The following is a 22,181-nucleotide window of genomic DNA, read 5'->3' on the forward strand; positions in this document are numbered from 1 at the left end:
TGCCAAGGGAAATCTACCATTCCCTGCTATGGTGACCGAGTTAGTTGCAATGGCCGGCGTCCACCGAGAGGCTAAGGATAGGAGAACCTCAATTCCGGTCGAGGGCGATGTTATTCCGACCAAGAGGTGCCTCAAGCCTCCGGAATTCTCCAAGGACATTGGACTACCCACACCAACTAGCAACACCACCACATCATCCACACCATAAAAATCAGCCACCCAACGCCTTGAAGACCTGCACAAGAAGTTGGACCGTTATGAGAGGCGTAACCAACGCCGATACGCTCACGTGAAGAAACTTCTAAGCGTAGTCACCCCACCTATGGAGGAACCAGATATCTCCACATCCACCGCAACTTCAAGCGGAGATAGTGATGACATTGGAGATGAGGGACACTCGGGACTCGACCACCCATTGCGCCTAACCTATAGCACGGAGGACCGTGCTAAGTTTTAAGTGTGGGGAGGTCGGCCGACCGATCTCCGTAGGTAATACCCGAATAAATTCTTGTTCTTTGAACTCCTTTGTAATTAGGATAGGTTGCATGATTAGGTCTTATCTGACACCATTTGCATGATAAGTTTACTTGGTTAGAACAATGAAACTCTTTCTTAGGAAACCAATACTTTGGGGCAACCGTGGCATTGCCAATTTTAAACAATTTTGATGCCAAATTTGCATGAAGAATTATATTTTGGAACATGGATTTTGAGTTAAGAACACAAGCTAGTGAGCTTTGAGCCTTATTTTGTGGCTACATCTTATAGTCACCTACTATCCTTCTTGTGTGCAATTGTTCTCTCTCTATGAGTGTGATCCTTGATTTGTTTGATTCTTTATATCCATTATTTTGTGTATTCATGCATTTATATGATTGATGCCATCATTTCATTGAGCTTACTTACCCAAATAGCCTTACCTTTTATCTTCCATTGTTAGCCAATTTGAGCCTACGATTAACCCATTTGTTCTTAAATTTAGCACATTACAAGCCTTTAAGTGGAAAACAATAAATGTCCTTAAATTGGATCTTTGATTAGCTTAGGCTAGTGTGTGTGAGTATCATTCAAGTGTGAGAATCTTGGGAAATTGGATGAATAAAAGGGTAGTTTGTATTGTTATTGAAAATATTGGGAATTGGGTACATGCTCATGTATTGATCAAATGTATAGACCTCATGCATTGATACTCTTGTATATAAAAAAAATTTTGAGAAAAAAAACAAAAGAAAAGAAAAAAATGATATGGAAAAGAAAAAGAAAAAATAGAAAGAGAAAGAAAAAAAGAAGAAAAAGAAGAAAAAGAAAGAAATAAAAAGGGGACAAAACACCCCCAAAGCAAAGTGAAGCTCAATAAGAATCAATGCATAAGTGTCGTGAAACGAAAAGAAAATGCACGAGTATGTGAAAAAGTGAAAAATGAGTAGTTAGGTTAGAACTTAATTGTATAGGATGTCATAGGTTAGGAGGGAAGTCTAAGCCTATCAAAGATCCAAATTTCAAGCTCACTTGACTAAATATGCATCCTACCTGGACCCTAGCCCCATTACAACCAAAGAAAAGACCTCATGATATATGTATGCATGCATGAAATGTTTGTTGATTGTTAGAAGAAAAACAAATCTTAGAAAGCATGATTAGGAGAAAATTGAGAGAATCAACCCTAAACACTTGAGCGACTAGAGTGCAAACACTTCCGGTGAGGGTTCGATGCTCAATTCCTTGATTCCCGGCTCTCACGAGCGTTCCTCATGCAAAGTCGCATATATTGCATTTGACGCATAAAATTGGTAAGACCCATATTTGACCACCATCGGACCCTATGTGCTTGCATATATATTGGGAAGGTCGATTTGTTCCTAACCAAGTAGATAATAGCACTAGTCATAGTTGCATTCACATAAGTAGGTTGCACTTCATGAGTCTTATACCTTTATGATCCCTCGGTCTTTAGTGTTTCTTTTGCATTTCTCCACGCATGAGGACATGCTAGAATCTAAGTGTGGGGAGGTTGATATACTCCATTTTGAGGGTTTATCTTGTGTTGATTTCAGGGGTTTTATCAATAATTCCACACGCTTTCTATATGAAAATACAAGACTTTGTGTTCCTTTCCTAATTTTGCCTCATGAATGAAAACATGCTTATTTTGCACTAAATTAGATACATTTCTAATCCTCTCTTGGTGCCATTCGATGCCGTGACCTGTGTGTTAAGTGGTTTCAGAATATAGGGCAGGGACGGACCGGAAGAGAGAAGGAGGACAGGTGCAAAGGAAGGGAGCATGAGAATTGAACTTTGGAAATCTCAGCATAGGCGCATGCGCGCACTTGGCGCGTCCGCGTGGATTGAGCAGTTAAGAAGTCGAAGCCAAGAGCCAAGCCACGAGCCGGCTTGCGTAGCGGCTAGGCCATGATCTCCGGTGGCGCGCACGCGTACATTACGCCTCCGCGCACATTACAAGATGCCCCGTGGACGCGCACGCGTACATTGCGCGTGCGCGCCGATGTTCGAATATGATTTTTTTTAGAGTCACGTGACTTGGGCGTGGAGGCAGTTGAGAATCCCATTTTGGGGAAGTGCCCTGGCGGGAAAAGCATAAAAAAGACCAAAGGAACAAGGGTTAAGGGACTTTTTAGCTCATTTTCTAGATTCTAGATTTTTTGGAACGTAGTTAGTTACACTTGTGGAGAAGGAGAGAGATTCCAAGCTCTCACTAGGGTTCATCTTCATCTAATTTCTGAATTTTCATTCACTCTTTGGTGAGATCCCTTGCAATTCTCAATTCATTTTGTTCATGTCATAGATCTTCTTCTCCAATCTCCATTAGTATTTGTAATTGCTCAATTCTCATAGATCTTAGATTCAATCTTGTAATTGTGGATTTAATCAATTTCCTTAGAATCTTGTTTCCATTGTTGCTCTTTGTTCATTGTTGTTAGTTCCTTGTGTTGAAATACTTTTAATTCTACTTTCTTCTCAATTTTACTATGACTTTCACTCTTACTCACCAAATGTTTGATGAAATGCCAACACTAGTTATGGAGTAAAAGTTTCTTACTTGGCATAGGGTTTGGACCATTAGAAGAATTTGAATAGTTGTGTCAATTGTTGATTTGGAATTAGGGATTGCTAATTGACTTGGAGTACACTGAAGCTAGATTCCCATAAGGTAAAGCTAGGACTTGTGACTCAAGTTGATTATTCTCATTTGACTTTCCTCTATGCCTAGGGGTTAACTAAATGAAGCAAGGCCTAATTGTTGTCATCATTGAAAGAACTATAAGGATAGAATTTCTAATGCCAACCCTAAGCCAAGTCTTCTAAGGATTGATTGTTTGTTTTCTATTTTGCTAAAACCTTCAAAGAATCATAACAAGGCTTTCTAATCAATAAGATGCACACTCTAGCAATTCAAAGGGAGGACGACTCGGGAGACTAATACTCTCGGTTATAGATTGTAGGATTGTTTGGTGCGAAGTTTAACTGTCGATTAGACTATACTCACGATCAAATTCATCATTGAATTCTAAATCGACATGCTAAATTTCGTTTATCACCGATCCATGAACACCCCTAATTTACTACCGTTCAACCTCATTTACTCACCAACAAACCACTGAATCTCACCCATCCACCACCATACGCACACAATCACCCACACCTCTACCATCATTCCACTGTCACTCTCTCCCCACTAGACGCAACTCCCAGACTCCTCCTCATAATCTACCAACACTACCAACAACAATAATAGAAGAAAAGACAAAAAGAAATAACAATCATTTTCTTTCTTACTCATTATCGTATCTCTTCTGCTAACAACAACAACAACACTAACATTAATTAATTTATTGATGTTCGTTCCTTTTAATTAATGGTTAAAAAAAAAAACAACAAACAAAACACAAATAGGGGGCTTAGGGCTAATGGAAGGTGTGGTTGGACGCGACGCAGAGATTGGCTACCTTCGTGTGGTTGTTGACGTCGTCTTCTACGGCGAGGAGACACAGACAGTTGCTTCGTCGGGGGTCGGGAGCTTTGGTTGCATGGGTAAAAATGGCGCTTGAAACTCCGTTCGTGTGGCTGTGGTCGTCGTCGCCAGCGAAGAGGTATGGAAAACATGCGGCACTTGGTCGACAGTGCCTGGGGCTCCCTTCGTGGTGGCTGTGGTCGTCGTCACCGGCGAGTTGACAAGCGGCAGCTTGCTGCGGATGGAAGCTCGTCGGCACCGGCGGGAGGCGACGGTGCAGTTGCATGGGTGTCTTGTTAGGGATAGCAGAGAGAGATGGGTGGATGTTGACGAGGGAGGATTAGGGCTAAAGATGATGGTGGGATCTGGAATGGAGTTTAATTTTTTAATTTATAATTTATTTTTTGTAAGGATTAATTGTCTTTTTAGGATGAAAATGATGATTTTATAACATTTTATGACGTTGAGGATGATATTAATGAAAAAAAAATATCAAAGACGATTTTGATTTTGACCCAATACCTTAGAAATAAAAAAGTACTTAACCTTTTATTTAATCATTTCAATTCCATCACCACTCGATCTCTTCTCCAACGTCTTTTTCTGTGTTCTATCTTTATTTTTTTTCAAAATTTTCCTTTTTCTTAATAACCAATATTGTCTATTCAACTCTATTGTCCCCCCTTATTTTTTTTTTTAAATAAACTTAATTTCAGACACATCTTTTTACTCTTTTAAAGACACATGGTGGACTTTAGATTTTAGAGACAAAAAGAATAGGAAAAGTGAAAATGGAAGAAAGCCTAAAATTCTAGCGTCTTCTTCTTGGTATATTGTGCCTCATATTTGGAGTCGGATTCTGGATTGGACAGCAAAACTAAGCACTAGGCCAACTTCCTTCCCGAGACGTGGGTAAGCAGCAGAACTACTATTCTAACGACTCTACAAATCATTTTTATTTAATCATTTCAATTTCATCACCACTGGGTCTCTTCTCCAACGTCTTCTTCTATGTTCTAACTTTATTTTTTTCCAAAATTTTCTTTTTTCCATAGTAATCAATATCGCCTAATCAACTCTGTTGTCCCCCTTATTTATTTAAAAAAACAATAAACTTGATTTCAAACACGTCTTTTTATTCTTTTAAAGATGGATGGTGGGATTTAGATTTTAGAGACAAAGAGATTATGAAAAGTAAAAATGGGGGAAAGCCTAAGATTCGAGCACCTTCTTCTTAGTGTATATATATCATGCCTCATATTTGGAGTCGGATTTTTGATTGGACAACAGAACTAAGCACTAGGCTAACTTCCTTCCTAAAATGTGGGTCAGCGACAGAACTGCCATTCTGACAACTCTACAATTTTTTCAATGTTTCTGCACAGAAACATCTTCACGAACACAAATAGTAGAAGCGTGACGGAAGAAAAAAATAAAAATATAAAGTCGTACATTTTAGCGAGTCAACTCGCAATTTTGTCTACTTTAAAGGGATTTATCGTTAAATTTATGGCAAATTAGTTATTTATTTGTCAGATTAGAGAGTATTTTCAAAATCGAAAAATAAAACTCTAAAAAAGAGGCATTTGCCAAGTAAATTATACAATTGCCACTAACAAATTTAACTAGGTTCCGCATCATGTATGAAAAACCAATAGCTATAAAATTTTTTATACAAAATATGTCTGATAATTAAAATAATAACAGAAGAGTTTTGGATATCATAATTATTTATGAAAAAATTATGTTAGGAAACCAATAATTAATAAGCTAATTTTAACCAACATAAAAGAAAAACCACACATTTACAATTTTTTTAAATGATATTTTTATCTATTTTTCGTTTATTTTTTTCTTCTCAACACTACAATTTCAGCTACAACCTCCGACTATCGACCCTCATTGTAGGTCGACTGCCAATAGTTGGTCACTTTCAGTGACGGGTCCAAAAAATTTTAGTGATGAGAGCAAAAATAACAATATATTTACATATCTAAAATTTAAAGTATATTAATAAATTTTATAATATGTCACATAATATTTTATTATAATACTAGCTTCTTGTTAAATATTTTATACTCATAAAAATTATTTTTTATATAATAAAAAATTATACCTTAATATTTGAAAATTATTCTATTTATCTTAAAATCTAAACCTAAAATTGTTAATTTTTAATTCTAAATTATAAATTATAAACCTAAATATTATAATAGGTTAATATTAACTAATTAAAAAATATTTTTTTATATTTTTTTCTAAATTTATATAATACAATAATTTTTATTATTGTATTAATATTTAATAGTATAATTTTTTTTCACACATAAATAAAAAACATTTTGAATGTGGAGGCAAATATAACATTGTAATGGAGGCATTACAAATACACATATATATTTATTATTTGTTTTTTTAAAATTCAATGAGGGCAATTGCCCCCATCCTGGATCCATCCCTGGTTTACCATAAATTTTAAATTATTAATCTTAAATCCAAAATTTTATTTTTTAAACTTTAAATTTTAAATTTTAAATTCTAAATATATTTTACTTTATTTCACTTTTCAATATTCTTTTTATTAAGTTTTGGAAAATTTTTATTATAATTTTAGACGTTTCTTTTTAATGTTTAATTGTTAGTTAATTTGTTGGTTGAAAAGTATTGCCTCCCAATACTTTTTGTTTTATTGAAAAATTCGGTTAATCTATACTTTATATATATTGAAGTATTTAATTTGCTTAAGTCAAAAAAAATTTACTCTTAAAATAAAGAATTATTGTATATCATAAAAATTCTATAGTATACAAAATTACAATTCTCTCAATCTATAATATGTATACATATATTGAAGTATTTATTTAAATATAATTTTTTAATCTAGTATAACAAAAAAGTGCCAATTCTTATCCTATTTGATTTTGATAAATTCAAGTTGTTGTCATCATGATTCTGTCAATTGAAACTTCTTCATTTTAGGGTGAAATTACAATAGAATCATTTACTTGATAGAAATTGTGATTCCGCACGTCTTGTGTGATTGAGCTTGGATAAGATCACAAGGTTCATGTAATATGTTACTTTGTGATTTTTAAATAATGCAGGCTAATATTGCAATAGTGCTTTCTATTAGCCATAGATAGAATGCATGGAATAGACATATATACCCCCCTAACACTTTTGGGGTTGTATTTGCTATTGCCCATTATTGTTGTATTTATTGATATGGTAAAGAAGTTGGATTCTCCTCTCTTATCAGCACCAAATTTGTCTTTATGGACATGGGGTTGGCAGGGGAATACTTCAAATTCGAAGTGGTCAGTAGTGGTGTGAAGAATATAAATTTTTTGTATACATTCTTCTGGAGTTGTTTAGCTATTAAAGGCAAAGTTTTAAAAATCGGACCGGTCATCGAACCACTTTAGTTATTAGTTTATTAGTTTATTGGTCTAACCGGTCTAATCGATGGTTTAATCAAAAAATTGTTTTAGAATAAAATAATAAATAAATTATAAATAAACACTCTAAAATATAATTATAATCTAATATAAATTTTAAAATATATTTGAAATTTAAAACACTATAAAATATCATCAACCAAATCCATATGATCTTATCAAAATACAAACTCAAAAGTTAAATAGTTAAAAAACATGTCTAAATATTAAATCTCAATATCATTCGAAATACGAAGATTAACAGGCAAGTTATGACCTGAATTGTAATTCTAGTTGAATTCATAATTTATTTTTTTTAAATTGTTTATGATTGTGTTTTGTTAATTAACAAATATATGTTTTACAAATACTACTGAATTGTATATGTTTTGTAATTATCTCTGACATTACCATTAATAATTATAAAGATCAAATACCACTTTATTCTTTGTAGTTCTTAAATAATCTGATAATTATTTCTACTATATTTATTTTTTGATTTTTGAATATTCTATTTTTTTTTTATTAAATATTTCAAATGATAGCAAAAAAATATGGATTAAAGAATATATTAGAATTCATGCATTTAAAAATTTTGTGGTGAAGCTGAAGAAAAAGAGTTATTTATTTATACATTGTAGTTATGTTAATATTTTGTGGGGAAATGAATTGAGACTAGGGGATAATGTGGGTTAATCCAATAAGAATTAGAGAAATGTTTGATGCTTGGTGTAATCAACAAGGAGTTAGTATATGTACAAGAAGATGGATAAATCTTTATTTTGCTATTATATGGATTACATAAAAAGTAAAAAAAAATTATAGATAATCTTTAAGAATAAAGAAATTCGGTGTGAGAAAACGTAGGAAGAGATATTAAGTCATTGAAAGAAATGAAAACAATATAAACTTGAGAAAATATGAATGATTAGTTCAGATGCACAAAAACTTATAAAGTGACATCAAGAAAAGACTAAAGAAAACTGAAAAAAAAAATTTTAAAATGAATAAATGAAGAAACCTGATGTAAGAAGTAAATCGTTTGGACTTTGGAGTTTCAATTGACAAAGATCAAATAATTTTCTCTTTATTGATAGATACTAGATGGAGAAATTTAGTACAAGACTGTGATGAAAATAGAATAACTTAGTGTAATTAGAAATTGTCTAGTCTTATATAATTGAATTACATTTACAGATGTTAGTACAACTATTATCTTTTTAATTATCAAAAAAAAAAAAACAAATTGCACTTTGCAGCTGTAATTTTCGTAAATTGCAATTTGGCCTCTGTGTGTTTTTTGGCTTGGAAGATGTTGTCATTTTGTATTGAGCTGTCAAAACCAACTACTTTTATACTTTTGTCTTTGAATTGAGTTAACCCTCGCTCTTGGTTTGCTTTTGGATTTATGCATTATTAGGCAACATTGATTTAGATCAACTTTTATGATGTGTAATTTGTGACACACACAAAATGTCATGTTTTAGATTGTGGGTTATATTAATGTAATGGAAAAAATTTATGTATTTTTTGTTTAAGTTAGGAGTGAGACTCAAATTCGCAATCTTTAGGGCTGCGTTTGTTTCTGAGAATAAGATAGGACAAGACATTGATGGACAGAGACATAATATTTGGTGTTCTTCTATTCTGTTTGGTGATAAACTATAACAAATTATGAAAATTCAATTTATTCTCATTTTTTTTATTCAAAAAATTTGATATGAAAAATATAATAATAAAAAATATAATTATGAAAAATTAACAAGAATAATGAAAGAAAAATGAAAAATAAGTTGTGTCCCTTGTTAGTATCTCTGTGTTCTTTTTGTCAGGATGGATACAAAATACATTAATTCAATGTCTCTGGACACATTGTTTTTGTCAATGTTTTTTCTGTCAAACACGGTTTTATGTCTCTGTATCCCTATCTTAATGTCCTGTCTATGTAAACAAACACAGTCTAGACGATTATGAGAAGGATTATATCATTTGAAATATAACTCGTCGGCAATTTTTGCATTATTATGCAAACACTAAATGATGCCAACTTATAAAATTGTAACTTTTGTATTGCATATGCCAATATATTATAGTAAAATTACAATTTATAATAGGGAGATAATTACAATTTTTAGGGTGAATTTTTTTACAGATACTCATGAATATTTTTGAAACATAAATAAAATTTCAAGGACAATTACATTACAATGTTTTCGATTGAGTATAATTTTAAAACTTGAAGCACCAAATTTACTCATGTTATCACCAAACATCAGTTCCAAACTTAATAAAAAACTTTCCACTCTCTCTACATTAATATCCCAATTTTATGTGGGTTTTATTTTTTACCCACAAATAAAACATAAAAATAGCCATATATTATTTCGAAATTTTAAAGATAACAACAACCAAAATTTCCATTCAGCATAAGCTAATCTTGTTTTTAAAGTAAAAATTTTCTCTTCAATCTTATAATTTCAGATGACACCAAATGAGAATTTAGGATTTAAATTAGAGCTTTTAATTTTTGTTTTTTAAATTCTTTTAATAAAAATATTAAAAACTAATTAAAAAAACTTTTCTTAACTGAGTCAGGAGGCTTACTTACCAAATCACACATTCTGTTTGTTACGTCACTGATTTAATCAGTGTTAATTGTCAAGCATATATTTAAAATAAATTAAAATTTTTAAGGATAAAATTGAAGTAAGTAAATTAAACTTTATGAATACTTTTAAAATTTTTTACACATTAAAAAAAAAAACATATTTTTCTGAGATAAAAAAATGTGAAAAAAATCTTATATGAATATAACATTACACTTTAAAATATCAATTGACATAAAAAAAATTAAAATGATCTATTAAGTTGTGTTTATTTATAGAAATGTAACAATGAGACAAGAACATAGAAATACAAAATCGTGTTTGACAGATGAGACATGGATAAATACATTATGTTCAGAAATATTGAATTAGTGTATTTTGTGTCTATTCTGACATAAAAGACACAGAGACACTAACAAGAGACATAACTTATTTCTTATTTTTTCTTTTATTATTCGTGTTAATTTTTTATAATTATACTTTTTATTATTATATTTTTTAAAAAAATTTTGAATAAAAAAATGAGAATAAATTAAATCTTCATAATTTGTTATACTTTATTACCAAATAGAATATAAAAACACTAAAGTATATGTCTCTGTTTTTTAGGTAGCATTTGATAGAGAGACAGAGATGAAAAGACTGCGACTGAGAGACAGAGACTAAGAGATAGAGATTGAAATAAATCTCAGTATTAATTTGCACAAAGGATAAAATTACAATTAATTAATTAAAATGATGGTATTTTAGGTATAAAATGTTATTAAAGTTTTAGTCTCATTCTCTACAAATTTTAGGTCCCGATATCCCCACTTTTTGTAAGTAATAAAATACTAAAATTTTGTAGATATAGACAGAAATTTTAGTACCAGTCTCTAAACCAACAAACATGATATTAAATCATAGTCTTTTAGTTTCTGTCTCACTACCTCAAAACAAACGTTTTATATCTTATTATTAGTGTCTTATCTTATGATGTTCTCAAACAACTTATTCCATGTGATTATATCCTTATTGTGTGATCGGTCCCTACCCGTCCTTCCTAGCCTCCAACTTTTGTCTAATTTGATTCCGCATTCATATAAATGTTGTTTCAGTTGCAAAGTTTGCAATAATCAAAGGGCAAGGATATTTGATTTAATTCCCCAAAGAAAATGAGAGTACCAAGCTCTGTCCTCTGTTATTTCCTTCCACTTCTTCTTGCCTGCTGTGCCGCAAAAAAGGTGATCTGAGTCATTGCAATTCACACACTGTTCACATCTTTTATTTATTTATTTTATTGAACGTTCTCTGATCTCTACTGTTTTATTGTGGTTCTAGTCTTATGTAGTGTACATGGGAGCCCACTCACATGACCCAGCACAATTGTCTCCTCTTCATTTCAATCGCGTCACGCATTCCCACCATCAGTTTCTTCAATCTTTCTTGGAAAGGTATTATAATACGAATTTAGATCTTTTAAATTTTAAATTTTTATTTTATAATATAAAATACGATCTCTCACCATTAAATATTTTTTTTAGTTTCACCTATAAAATAAATTGTGAGAAATTACATCAATATATAATATTTCTATGTATATCTAAATTATCCGTTAATATATTCTTTTTTCTTTCCTTCTACGTAGTTATGATGCAGCCAAAGAATCTATCTTTTACTCTTACACAAGACACATAAATGGTTTTGCTGCAATCTTGGAAGAAGAAGTAGCAGTTGAGATCGCAAGTAATTGATGAGATTATGAGAACACTATTTTATACATTCTCTTCTGTTTTGACTTTTTTTGTGTTTTTTTTTTTGTCTCTTTAGCATTAATGATTTTTTTAGTTTGTTTAGTTGACGAAATTTCATGTTTGTGGTGGTTGTAGAGCATCCGAAAGTGATATCAGTGTTCGAGAATAGAGAGAGGAAACTGCACACGACTCGGTCATGGGAATTCATGGGGCTGGAGCAAAATGGAGAAGTAACATGGAACTCAATATGGAAGAAAGCAAGATATGGTGAAGGTGTTATCATTGGAAACTTGGATACAGGTCAGTGCAGTAGTAGCATCTATGAATTAATGGCTTTGATTATTACTATAATTAATTATTAATTATAATAGATAAGTAATAACGGATGGTTGACTCTTACACACAAGCACGACGCATAATATATTTTTTTTTTTTTACCAAAGATAGAATACTCGAACGCGCAACCTCTTAATTGAATATGGAGAGACTATGCCATTTGAGCTATTACTCATTAGCACTAATACACGTAACATATTTGTTCATTGAGAAAGGTTACATCAATATATTTTTGTGATTTATTTTTGTGATTTGTAGTTATTAATTAATTATTATTAATATTTTTAATAATATAAAATTATATATTTTTTATAATTAAATAGTAATTAAATTTTAATAAAAATGTTAGATGTTAATTTTTTTTTTCATTATTTCTGATGTATTATTTCCCACCAGCTTGTAAGTTATAACGATATTTTTTTGGAGTTTTATTTGTTACTTCGAAAAGGTTGATTCAGAAAATTTTGCACTTAATGACATTATTATTGTCTCCAGTAGGTCTAAACTTTTGTTTGTAACTTTTTATGATTTTTTATTCAATTATTTAGATATAATTTTTGTCTAAATAAAGGGTAAACTATAAAGATAATATTTAAAAATTTATATTGTTAATAAAAATAATCCTAAAACTCAAAAACGATAAATAAGCTCTCAAAATATTAAAAAATATGATAAAAATAATTAAATATTAAATATATATTATTAAAAAATTTTAAAAATTATATTTTGATATAATCTTTTGTAAGTATTAACAACATTTTAAAACATAACAAAAGTATTTAACTATTAAATATATTTGTTTTCAAACAAAAAAACTTTAAAAATCGGATGTTGAGTTTTTATAACATGATTTAAAAAAATTAAATAAGATGTTTTATCTTTAAAATTTGTGATTTTATGCTAAACAGATTTTTTTTTTTTGATAAATGGCCAATAATATAAAAAATGAAAAGAAAACCTAAAAATCTATCTTTTATCATTTTTTAAATAATTATTTAAATATTCTCACAAAATTTTAAATCAAATACTTAAACAATTTATCAAAAATAAAATTTATTTTTCACATATCAAAGACGGTATTTTGTTCTTTTTATCGTATCTTAAAATATTTTAAAAGTGTTTTATTGTTAATAAATTTAGAGGGTATTTTTGTCCAACATGTAATAATTTGAAGATATTTTTAGGAGTTTATTCGTTGAAATCAAATGAATCATTCATGTTACATGACTAATAGACTAATAGTTTTATAGTCAACGTATAATATAAATAAAAAGAATAATGTTATACATTTAAATTTTTTTATAAATTAATTTTAACTAAGATAAATAATAAAACTTAAAATAATATTAATTATAATTAATTTTTTGTTATATTATTAGATTAATTTAATTAGATTTGGTTAATAGTTTCATTTGAATACATATCTATCTCAGGCACTATTTATGCTCAGGCTATATCTTGAATAATACCAAAGTTTCAGAGGGAGAAATTGAGCAAAAATTTTGTTAATATTTTCCTTTTAGTAGCTGCAATAAATATGAGTAGACACCTATATAAGGGAATGAGATTGTGATAATTTGTATGCATATATAGTTCACTTGTGACATTTTACAGGCAGCATGTGAATTTGGTTGCAGCTGTTTGTGAAAATTATTGAGATGTCAAATTAATCACAAATCCTTTGTTGTTTGGGCATGTACTTAGTATGTTGTGTTCTTTATGATAGATTGGTTGATATATACCATCTCATTTTATTTTTGAGTCTCTAATGAATATGTAAATGTTGTCCAAGAAATAATTAGGGTTTGAAAGAAAGATAGAGATTGAAAAATAGAGATTAAAATAAGTTTTAGTATTGTGTTTGATGTAAAATGAGAGACAAAAACTAAAATAAAAATAAAATTAATTAATTGTAATAGAAGTATTTTAGGTATAAAATATTATTAAAATTTCAGTCTCTATTTTCAAAAGTTTCTGTGTTTCTATTTTTTAGAGATATTGATGAAATGCAGAAATTAAAATTTCAATACCAGAAAACTAACAAACACGATATTGAATGTTAGTCTCTCAGTCTCTATTTTAATATCTTAAAACAAACAGTATCTAATGACATATACTTTACCTCTATAACCTTTTTACGGTAATAGTAACTAGTGAGAGGTAACTAGCATATAAAATTGAATATAAAAAAAATAATATTATAAAATTTATAGAAAATAAAATAATCTTCTAATAAATTTTTTGTTAAAAATTTAAATTTTGAGCAAATAAAAAAATTAGTATCAAAATCAAATTGATAATTTAAAAAATATAACAATATTTTTCAATAAAAATAACACTTTTAATTTATATCACCTGTCAAAATTTTAATACGTAATAATTTATTTAATGAACAAAAATCTCTATTTAAAAACGTAATAAAAACGTTTTATTTAAACGTCTTTGTCGGAATATCCATCTAAACAATTGCTACCTAATGATAGCCATGAAACGAGAACAAAAAATTGGACCATGTTACTAAGCTTTTAGACCAAAATTGGATGAGAGCCTAATGAATAGAATCTTCTATTCACATTCTCTAGTATTTAATTATTTATATATCTTTATCTTTATTGGTCCACACGCTATTCACTTTTTCCTCTCACTGTGTCTTGTAGGCGTTTGGCCTGAATCTGAGAGCTTTAATGAGAAAGGGTTTGGACCGATTCCATCAAAGTGGAGAGGAATATGTGATCATGGATCTGATCCTACCTTTCACTGCAACAGGTATAATAATATTTCTGAAGTTAATAGTTGAGAGTCGTTAAATAAAAATTTAGTCAAATTATTTAACAACTTTCAGTTATCAATTTCACGTGAAATCAATTGTACTTGAATTTTCATTATATTTTCTTATTTCTTATCTATATTGATATTTTTTTTTCTCTTTATTATGCTTTTCTTGTTCCTTTGTTTATTTTTGAAGTTTAATTAAATTTAGCCACTATTCAACCATCAAGTATTATTCTTTTTTAAATGTTTTACAAACTTTATTTTTTGTTGTTCAATTCTTTTTAAATACTAGTTGTTTATTGATTCAAAATCTAAAAAAAATGTTGGTCCTTTAGTACTACTAATTTAATTATTTTGTTGGTATTTATAATTTTATTAAATTTATAATTAAATATTTATAATTTTATTAAATTGTAATTAAGATTTTTTATTTTTTTCATTTGAATTCTAATATTATTTTTAATTTTATAATTAGATTATTTATAATTTTACTAAATTTATAATTATCTATTTATAATATTAATTAATTTATAATTAGGATCTTATATATTTTTGTATTTGACTTCCAACATTATTTTTAATTTTATAATTAAGTCATTTTTAATTAGTGTAAAAGTGTTAAAATTAATTAAATATTTTTTTATAAATTAAAAGTATTTATAATTAAAAATTTAATTATATCTTTGACTACATGTATTTTAAAAAAAAGATATCTCATTAAGAATCATTCACTGAGCAGCAAGCAATAATTTTTTTTTTAATTAAAAAACCAATTACTATTGAACAATTTCTAAGCTTTACTATATATACAATTATACATTACTTCAATATAATTAAATATTAGTTACAATAATTAAACTTTCATTATGAAAGAGTAGTCTTAGACGAGGAAATAAGTTTAAATGCTACAAGAAATATTTAATAGAAAAATCTATTAATGATGGAGTGGTAACAAACACAAGGATAAATAGCAGGGCGCTAAAAAATACTATACTTTGGTTTCTTTCAAAGAAATACCAACTTTAAAAGATGGTTTTCACATCAATGATACGATTTGCATGAGATATTTTATCGCCAGAAAGTTATATATATATATATATATATATATATATAAAGTTATCTTCATATGAAGAGTTATTAATTGAGATCGATAAATAATAATTTAGTTAAAAATATTAAATTATTTAATAATTTTTAATTAATAACTTTACATAAAAATAATTTTATATGAGTTTTTAATATATATATATATATACTAATTTAAAAATAATTAAAAAAAATAAAAAAAATTTATATTATTAATCAAATAAGTATAAAGAATTTGTTTGGACAAGTTTTTAAAAAATATTAATTTTAAGTTATTTTTTTTAAAAAAAATTATAAAAAATAAAAGTAATTTTATGTTCGAATATATTATACAAAAAGATCTTTTATTTATCAATTATGTTTGGATATAACTATATAAAAATATTTTTGTGTTTATTTATTATGTGAAAAATATCTTTTTTAAAAAAATTTTAAAAGATGTAATTATAGTTTTTCAAAAAAATATTTTTTATTTTTTCTAGTAATATTTTTATTTTTACTATTAAAAATTTATCAAATATGTTAAAAAAATTATTAAAAATAAATTTTTTTATCAACTTAATAATACCTAAACAAGTATAAAATACTTAAGAGAGATTAATATAATTTGAGTATAAAACAATGATAATATTTCGGATAACAAAAGTAGACAATAAATAAGATCCTAAATTTAGTTTTGTATTAAGATCCTCATAAAATATTTAAGAAAAAATGAATGATAAATTTAGTTTTATATGTTTGTTTCTTGGTAGTCACTAAAAGTATCGAATGAATATTTTTTGGTTTGTTTCTTTTAGGGGAATTGTCACAATAGAGTAGTTTAGATTTATATGACCGTGTTTGTCTTAATTATAAGTATTTATTCTAAGATTGTTGCAACTAGCACTTCAATAAAAAATAACTTTTTTTGTTTGTCGTCATTGCAGCTGAATTAGGGTTTACAATAAAGCGTATAATGAATTAGGATTTACAAACTTAACTTTAGGAATGAAGAATTTGAATCATAATTGCAACGCAACGTTTGAAATAAGATACCAAATTGATGTGTTTTATTATTGTAAATTATTTTATCATTTTCACATAATTGAAAACTTAACTGATACATATGCGAATTAACATATCAATCCATAATTTTTATTCGTGAATTATGCAAAAAATTAAACTAAGAATTAATTTGACTGACAAAAACAAATACTAAAAATTGATGTGTATTAATTTTATTTTTAATTATAATATTCGTTTTTAAAAATTTTAAAGACTAATTTAAATAATTATTTTATAATTTTTTTAATGGGCATGAGATATTATGAAAAGGCGATAGTTTTTTGACATGGTGGACTTTGTGCTACCTATAAAAAAAGGTGTAGCATCCACTCCACTAAAAGGCAAAGCTTATAGGTAACAGTATATTCTAAGTATTTTATTATCACCAATTCTTAATAGCTAATTTTCCAAACAGGTAGTGTGCGACGCTTTATTCTCGGGGAATAAAGAAAACGAAACATCAAACATCATAAAGCTTTCAAGCGATAATGCAAGGCTTAAATACATTAAGGTTTTTTTTTTTAATTATTTAACAATGAAGGGAAACGAGAAACTAAAAAGCTTTGGATAGCTAAAATCTTGATGCAGTTAGGCAGAATATTTTAATTCTATGTATTTTACAAATAGTGTGATAAATTAAATAATTGATGCTAAACAGAGTGTCAAATTTACCACACTTTTTATGTTATGAAATTAGATGAGAAAAGATAATATTAATAATTATATTTTTAATAAATTGACAATTTATAAATATACTTACGGTGATTTATCTAAATTATATTTCAAAAAATAGTCAATTATTGACTCAAGAAACAAGAATTTTATTTGAATAATTAAAAAAGTTTTTAATGTAAAATTAATAATTACTATTAAATAAAAAATAATAATTTTACTTTTTTTATAATGTCGGTCTAATTTATATTATATATATACATCAATTTATTAAAAAAATAATAATAACATTGTTAAAAGAGAAATATCAGGATAGAGGTCATCAAAATTTATTATTTTTGTTTATTATTTAACTATTAACTCAATTTTTTAGTTTAGTAATCTAATAACATATTTTATCCTAATTAATGACAAACAAAAAATAAATTTTAATAGTAATCTAATATTACTCTAGCAACCAAGTATCCATTTTTTAAACGTCTTTACTCTTTATTAGGTAGATTATAGAAAATTTAAACAATTGGCTGAAAATTTGGCTCAATAAAATTAAAAAAAAATACTCCACTCAAATTATTCAACCAAAATACCCCATTTAATAATTTAAAAATTTAATCGTTCGTATACTTAATAAATAAAGGATTATGCTACGTATACACGAAAATTAACCACAAAAATCAGTCACCAGTATAAAATATATATTAAAATATAAATATACATTAAAAATAAATTAAACCACACATATATTTATACACAAATATATTAATGACTAATTTTAATATATAAATAACATTTTTAATAAATTAAATATCCAACATATATTAATTATTATATTTAACTAAATTTATTCTAATCAAATAACCATCTATCTACTAATAAAAACCTGATAGAAACTAATAAATTAACCAAACTTTTTCAAATAATATAATTTTTAGGTGTACCCATTAACACTCAAAAAGAGTTTTATAAAGACTTGGACTCAATTTACAACAATGATCCAATTGAATTATGCAGTGTGTTGTGTCTGAATGGAACACTAGACCCGAAGAAGGTGAAGGGAAAGATTGTGTTGTGCCTTCGGGGATCAAGTTCAAGAGCCGAGAAGGGAGAGGAAGCTCTTCTAGCAGGTGCCGTGGGAATGGTTCTTGCAAATGATAAGATCGATGGGAATGAAATATTAGCCGATCCTCACCTCCTTCCTGCCTCTCATGTCAATTTCACTGATGGTCTCGCTATATTTGATTACATCAACTCCACCAAGTAAGTTATCTAGCATTTTCATCTTAAAGTATAAAAATATATACATATAGTAAAAACGATAAATAAATTTTTAATCTTTTATCTTGAAGACAAATAAATAATACAAAAACGTCATTTACTTTTTATAATGTGAGATATTTAGACTTTATTTGGTTGATATATAAAATAGACATAGACGTAAAGACGCAGACATTAAAGATATAGATATAAAATATTTGTGTCTATGTATTGTGTTTGGTAAAAATAATGAACACGAGATACAAATATTTGAAAAAATTAAATTATCCTTCATTCAAAAAAAGTTTGAAAAGATAAGAGAACGAATTTTGAAAATTTAAAAATTGAATAAAGATAAAAGAGTAAAAAATTAGTGTCTCATAAATTATGTCTTAGTGTCTTAGCAAATTAGAGATACACAAATTTAATGTCTATGTGTTCTTCAAAAATCTGTGTCTCACCAAATCATACAGCAGACATATCATGTTTCACCGTGTCTATATCTCATTGAAACATAGACATCAACTAAATGCTACTTAAGTCATTTTAAAAGACTTATTTATCTTTATATATTTTAAAGAGAATAACTTAAATATCTCAAATATAAAATGTGATAGACCTTTTTGTATTTCAATTAATCAAAAATTCACTTATTTTCGAATTAAAAAGTCTAAAATTTACTTTTCTTTTTTATCAAATATGTGTCTACCTCTACAACTATATATCCCATGTATTTAGTAGAATCATGGATCAAATTTAACTGCTTGAAGTTTATTGCTAGGTTCCCAGTGGCTTATATTACATATCCAAAGACTTTGTTACATACTAAGCCAGCTCCTTTCATGGCTTCATTCTCATCAAAAGGGCCTAATATCCTTGTACCAGAGATCCTAAAGGTGTAATATTTTGCTTAATTGATGAATGTTTCTTCCAAATTTGTTGCCAAATATCTAAACACTTTTTAGTTTCAATTTTTCAGCCTGATATCACTGCACCAGGTGTGTCAGTTATAGCAGCATACACAGAAGCCCAAGGGCCAACCAATGAGAAGTTTGACAAGCGTAGGATTCCATATAACTCACTCTCAGGCACATCAATGTCTTGTCCTCACATTTCAGGCATCGTCGGATTGTTGAAAACCATGTATCCGTCTTGGAGTCCGGCGGCTATCAAGTCTGCAATCATGACCACGGGTGAGAAAATCTCAATTTTGTTTCGCTTAAGGGTAAATGTAAATATTACAAAAGGAGAAAGCTTTTGTTGGGTAATGCTAGGTAGACAAAAAAAAAAAAACAGCCAGAATTTGCCTTATTTAGCATTCATTAATTGTCGTAACAAGTAATGAATGCTAAATAATGCAAGTTATGACTGTTTTTAGCTGATTTTCTTTTGTTACCAAACATTTCTATTATTGAAAATATAAAGCAGAAATTTAGGTGCAATTACTTTCATAAGAAATTGATAGTTGAGAATCGTTAGATGATAATTTAGTGAAATTTGTTAAATCATTTAACTTGATGTGTAAAGTTAACTGCACTTGAATTTCTACCAAAATTCAAGTTTCAATAGATTTATTTTGTATTTACTAAATAAAAATATTTAAATTTATTACCTAAATTATTTTTATTAGTTTAATATTGATAATAATTAATTATAGTAAGAGCACATAAGGTTACATAAGATTTTTCACTTTTCTACTTTTTCATTCATTAGAAATTATCAAAATGATAAGAATCAATTTCTCTCTCTCAACTTTCATTCTTTCTCTCTCTTTTCTGATTCGTCAAACTATTAACATCACAACTTGAATAATTTAGGATACGAGATTTTCTTTAAAATCGTTCTACTAATAATAAACTTATTATGTATCTTGCAGACATGTGTTAACTAAACCCTTTTGCTTAAACCATTTGCATTTGTGTTTGCAAGTACTGATTTTGTTGTGCTACTTTTCAGCCACAACACTGGATAATGAGGCAGAGCCACTGCTAAATGCTGCTAATCGCAAGGCAACACCATTTAGTTATGGGGCCGGGCATGTTGATCCCAACAGCGCAATGGATCCTGGCCTTGTTTATGATACAACAATGGATGATTACCTCAACTTCTTATGTGCTTTAGGCTACCACGAAACACAACTTTCCATGTTTACAGAAGGTCATCATTATAAATGTGCAACAAATTTCAGTATCCTCAACCTCAACTATCCTTCAATCACAGTTCCAGAATTCCCTGGCTCACTCACTCTCACAAGAACCCTCAAAAACGTTGGTGCTCCGGCTACATACATTGCTCAAGTTCAAAACCCAAGAGGGATCAGCGTTTTTGTAAAGCCTAACATACTCGAGTTCAAAGAGGTTGGTGAAGAAAAGAGCTTTGAAGTAACCCTGAAGGGGAGGCAAGGAGAAGCAAGAAATAATCATTTCAAATTTGGAAAACTGATTTGGTCAGATGGCAACCATTATGTGAAAAGTCCAATTGTCGTCAAGTCTAATTGATTTGGTGCTTGCAAATTGTACCATACAGCTTCCAAATTTGTGCTTTAGAAAGTTTTCATGTACTGTTGTTGATGGAAAAATAATGATTGCATGAGAGAATAAAAATGTGAACCAAATAGACTTGTAGCTTGGTTGGTATTTCTTGCGATTATCGTTAGCTTCTTAATATCAAATTCTCAATTTTGGAAAAATAGCATTTGCTCATCTAGCAAGTTCTCGATTTGAAGAAAAAGTGGTATGCTTGGAAGCAATAATTTCGCGATGGGATGCTCCAAAAACATGACCGATTGTGCATCAAATAATCATAACTAAACCTACAATTAGAGGAAAAGTGGTTCATGGAGACAACAATAATGAAGGAAAGATTGTCTCTATTGGTATAGTCACTAAGGCCGTGTTTAGACGGTGTCTTTTAGACACAAAAATAGAAACACAAATACACAATAATACATAAAAATAAAATATGTGTTGAATAACTTTTTGGTTTATTATTTGAACTTATATAAGATGTCAAAAAGTGTTACAGAAAAATTGATTTTTTTACAGGAAAGATTTCTATGGAGTAAGGAGAATGAAAGGAATGATATGACTTTAGTTAAATGAAAAGTGGTGCAGACTCCTAAAAGGTTAGGTGGATTGGGAGTCAATGATACTATGATTCGCAACACAACTCTTCTATTTAAGTGGTGGTGGCGCTTCTTTAAGGAAGAGTGTTTGTTGTGGAATAAAGTGTTGTACTCATGAAATAACCTGAATCCAAGTGAACTTCT

The 22,181-nt window shown here is 28.4% G+C and overlaps 1 protein-coding gene across 1 annotated transcript; it reads left to right on the forward strand.

Moving 5' to 3' along the window:
- The first annotated feature begins 10,989 nt into the window (after positions 1-10,989).
- Positions 10,990-21,549, forward strand: LOC112795608 (subtilisin-like protease SBT5.4). Its single transcript, XM_025837622.3, has 9 exons — positions 10,990-11,239; positions 11,337-11,449; positions 11,644-11,741; positions 11,885-12,049; positions 14,743-14,851; positions 18,671-18,916; positions 19,695-19,809; positions 19,893-20,106; positions 20,870-21,549. The coding sequence occupies exons 1-9, from the start codon at positions 11,171-11,173 to the stop codon at positions 21,409-21,411; spliced, it is 1,671 nt and encodes a 556-aa protein (XP_025693407.1). The 5' UTR covers positions 10,990-11,170; the 3' UTR covers positions 21,412-21,549.
- The last annotated feature ends 632 nt before the right edge of the window (positions 21,550-22,181 follow it).

Source organism: Arachis hypogaea, chromosome 4, assembly GCF_003086295.3.
Source record: "Arachis hypogaea cultivar Tifrunner chromosome 4, arahy.Tifrunner.gnm2.J5K5, whole genome shotgun sequence".
Taxonomy (NCBI): Eukaryota; Viridiplantae; Streptophyta; class Magnoliopsida; order Fabales; family Fabaceae; genus Arachis; species Arachis hypogaea.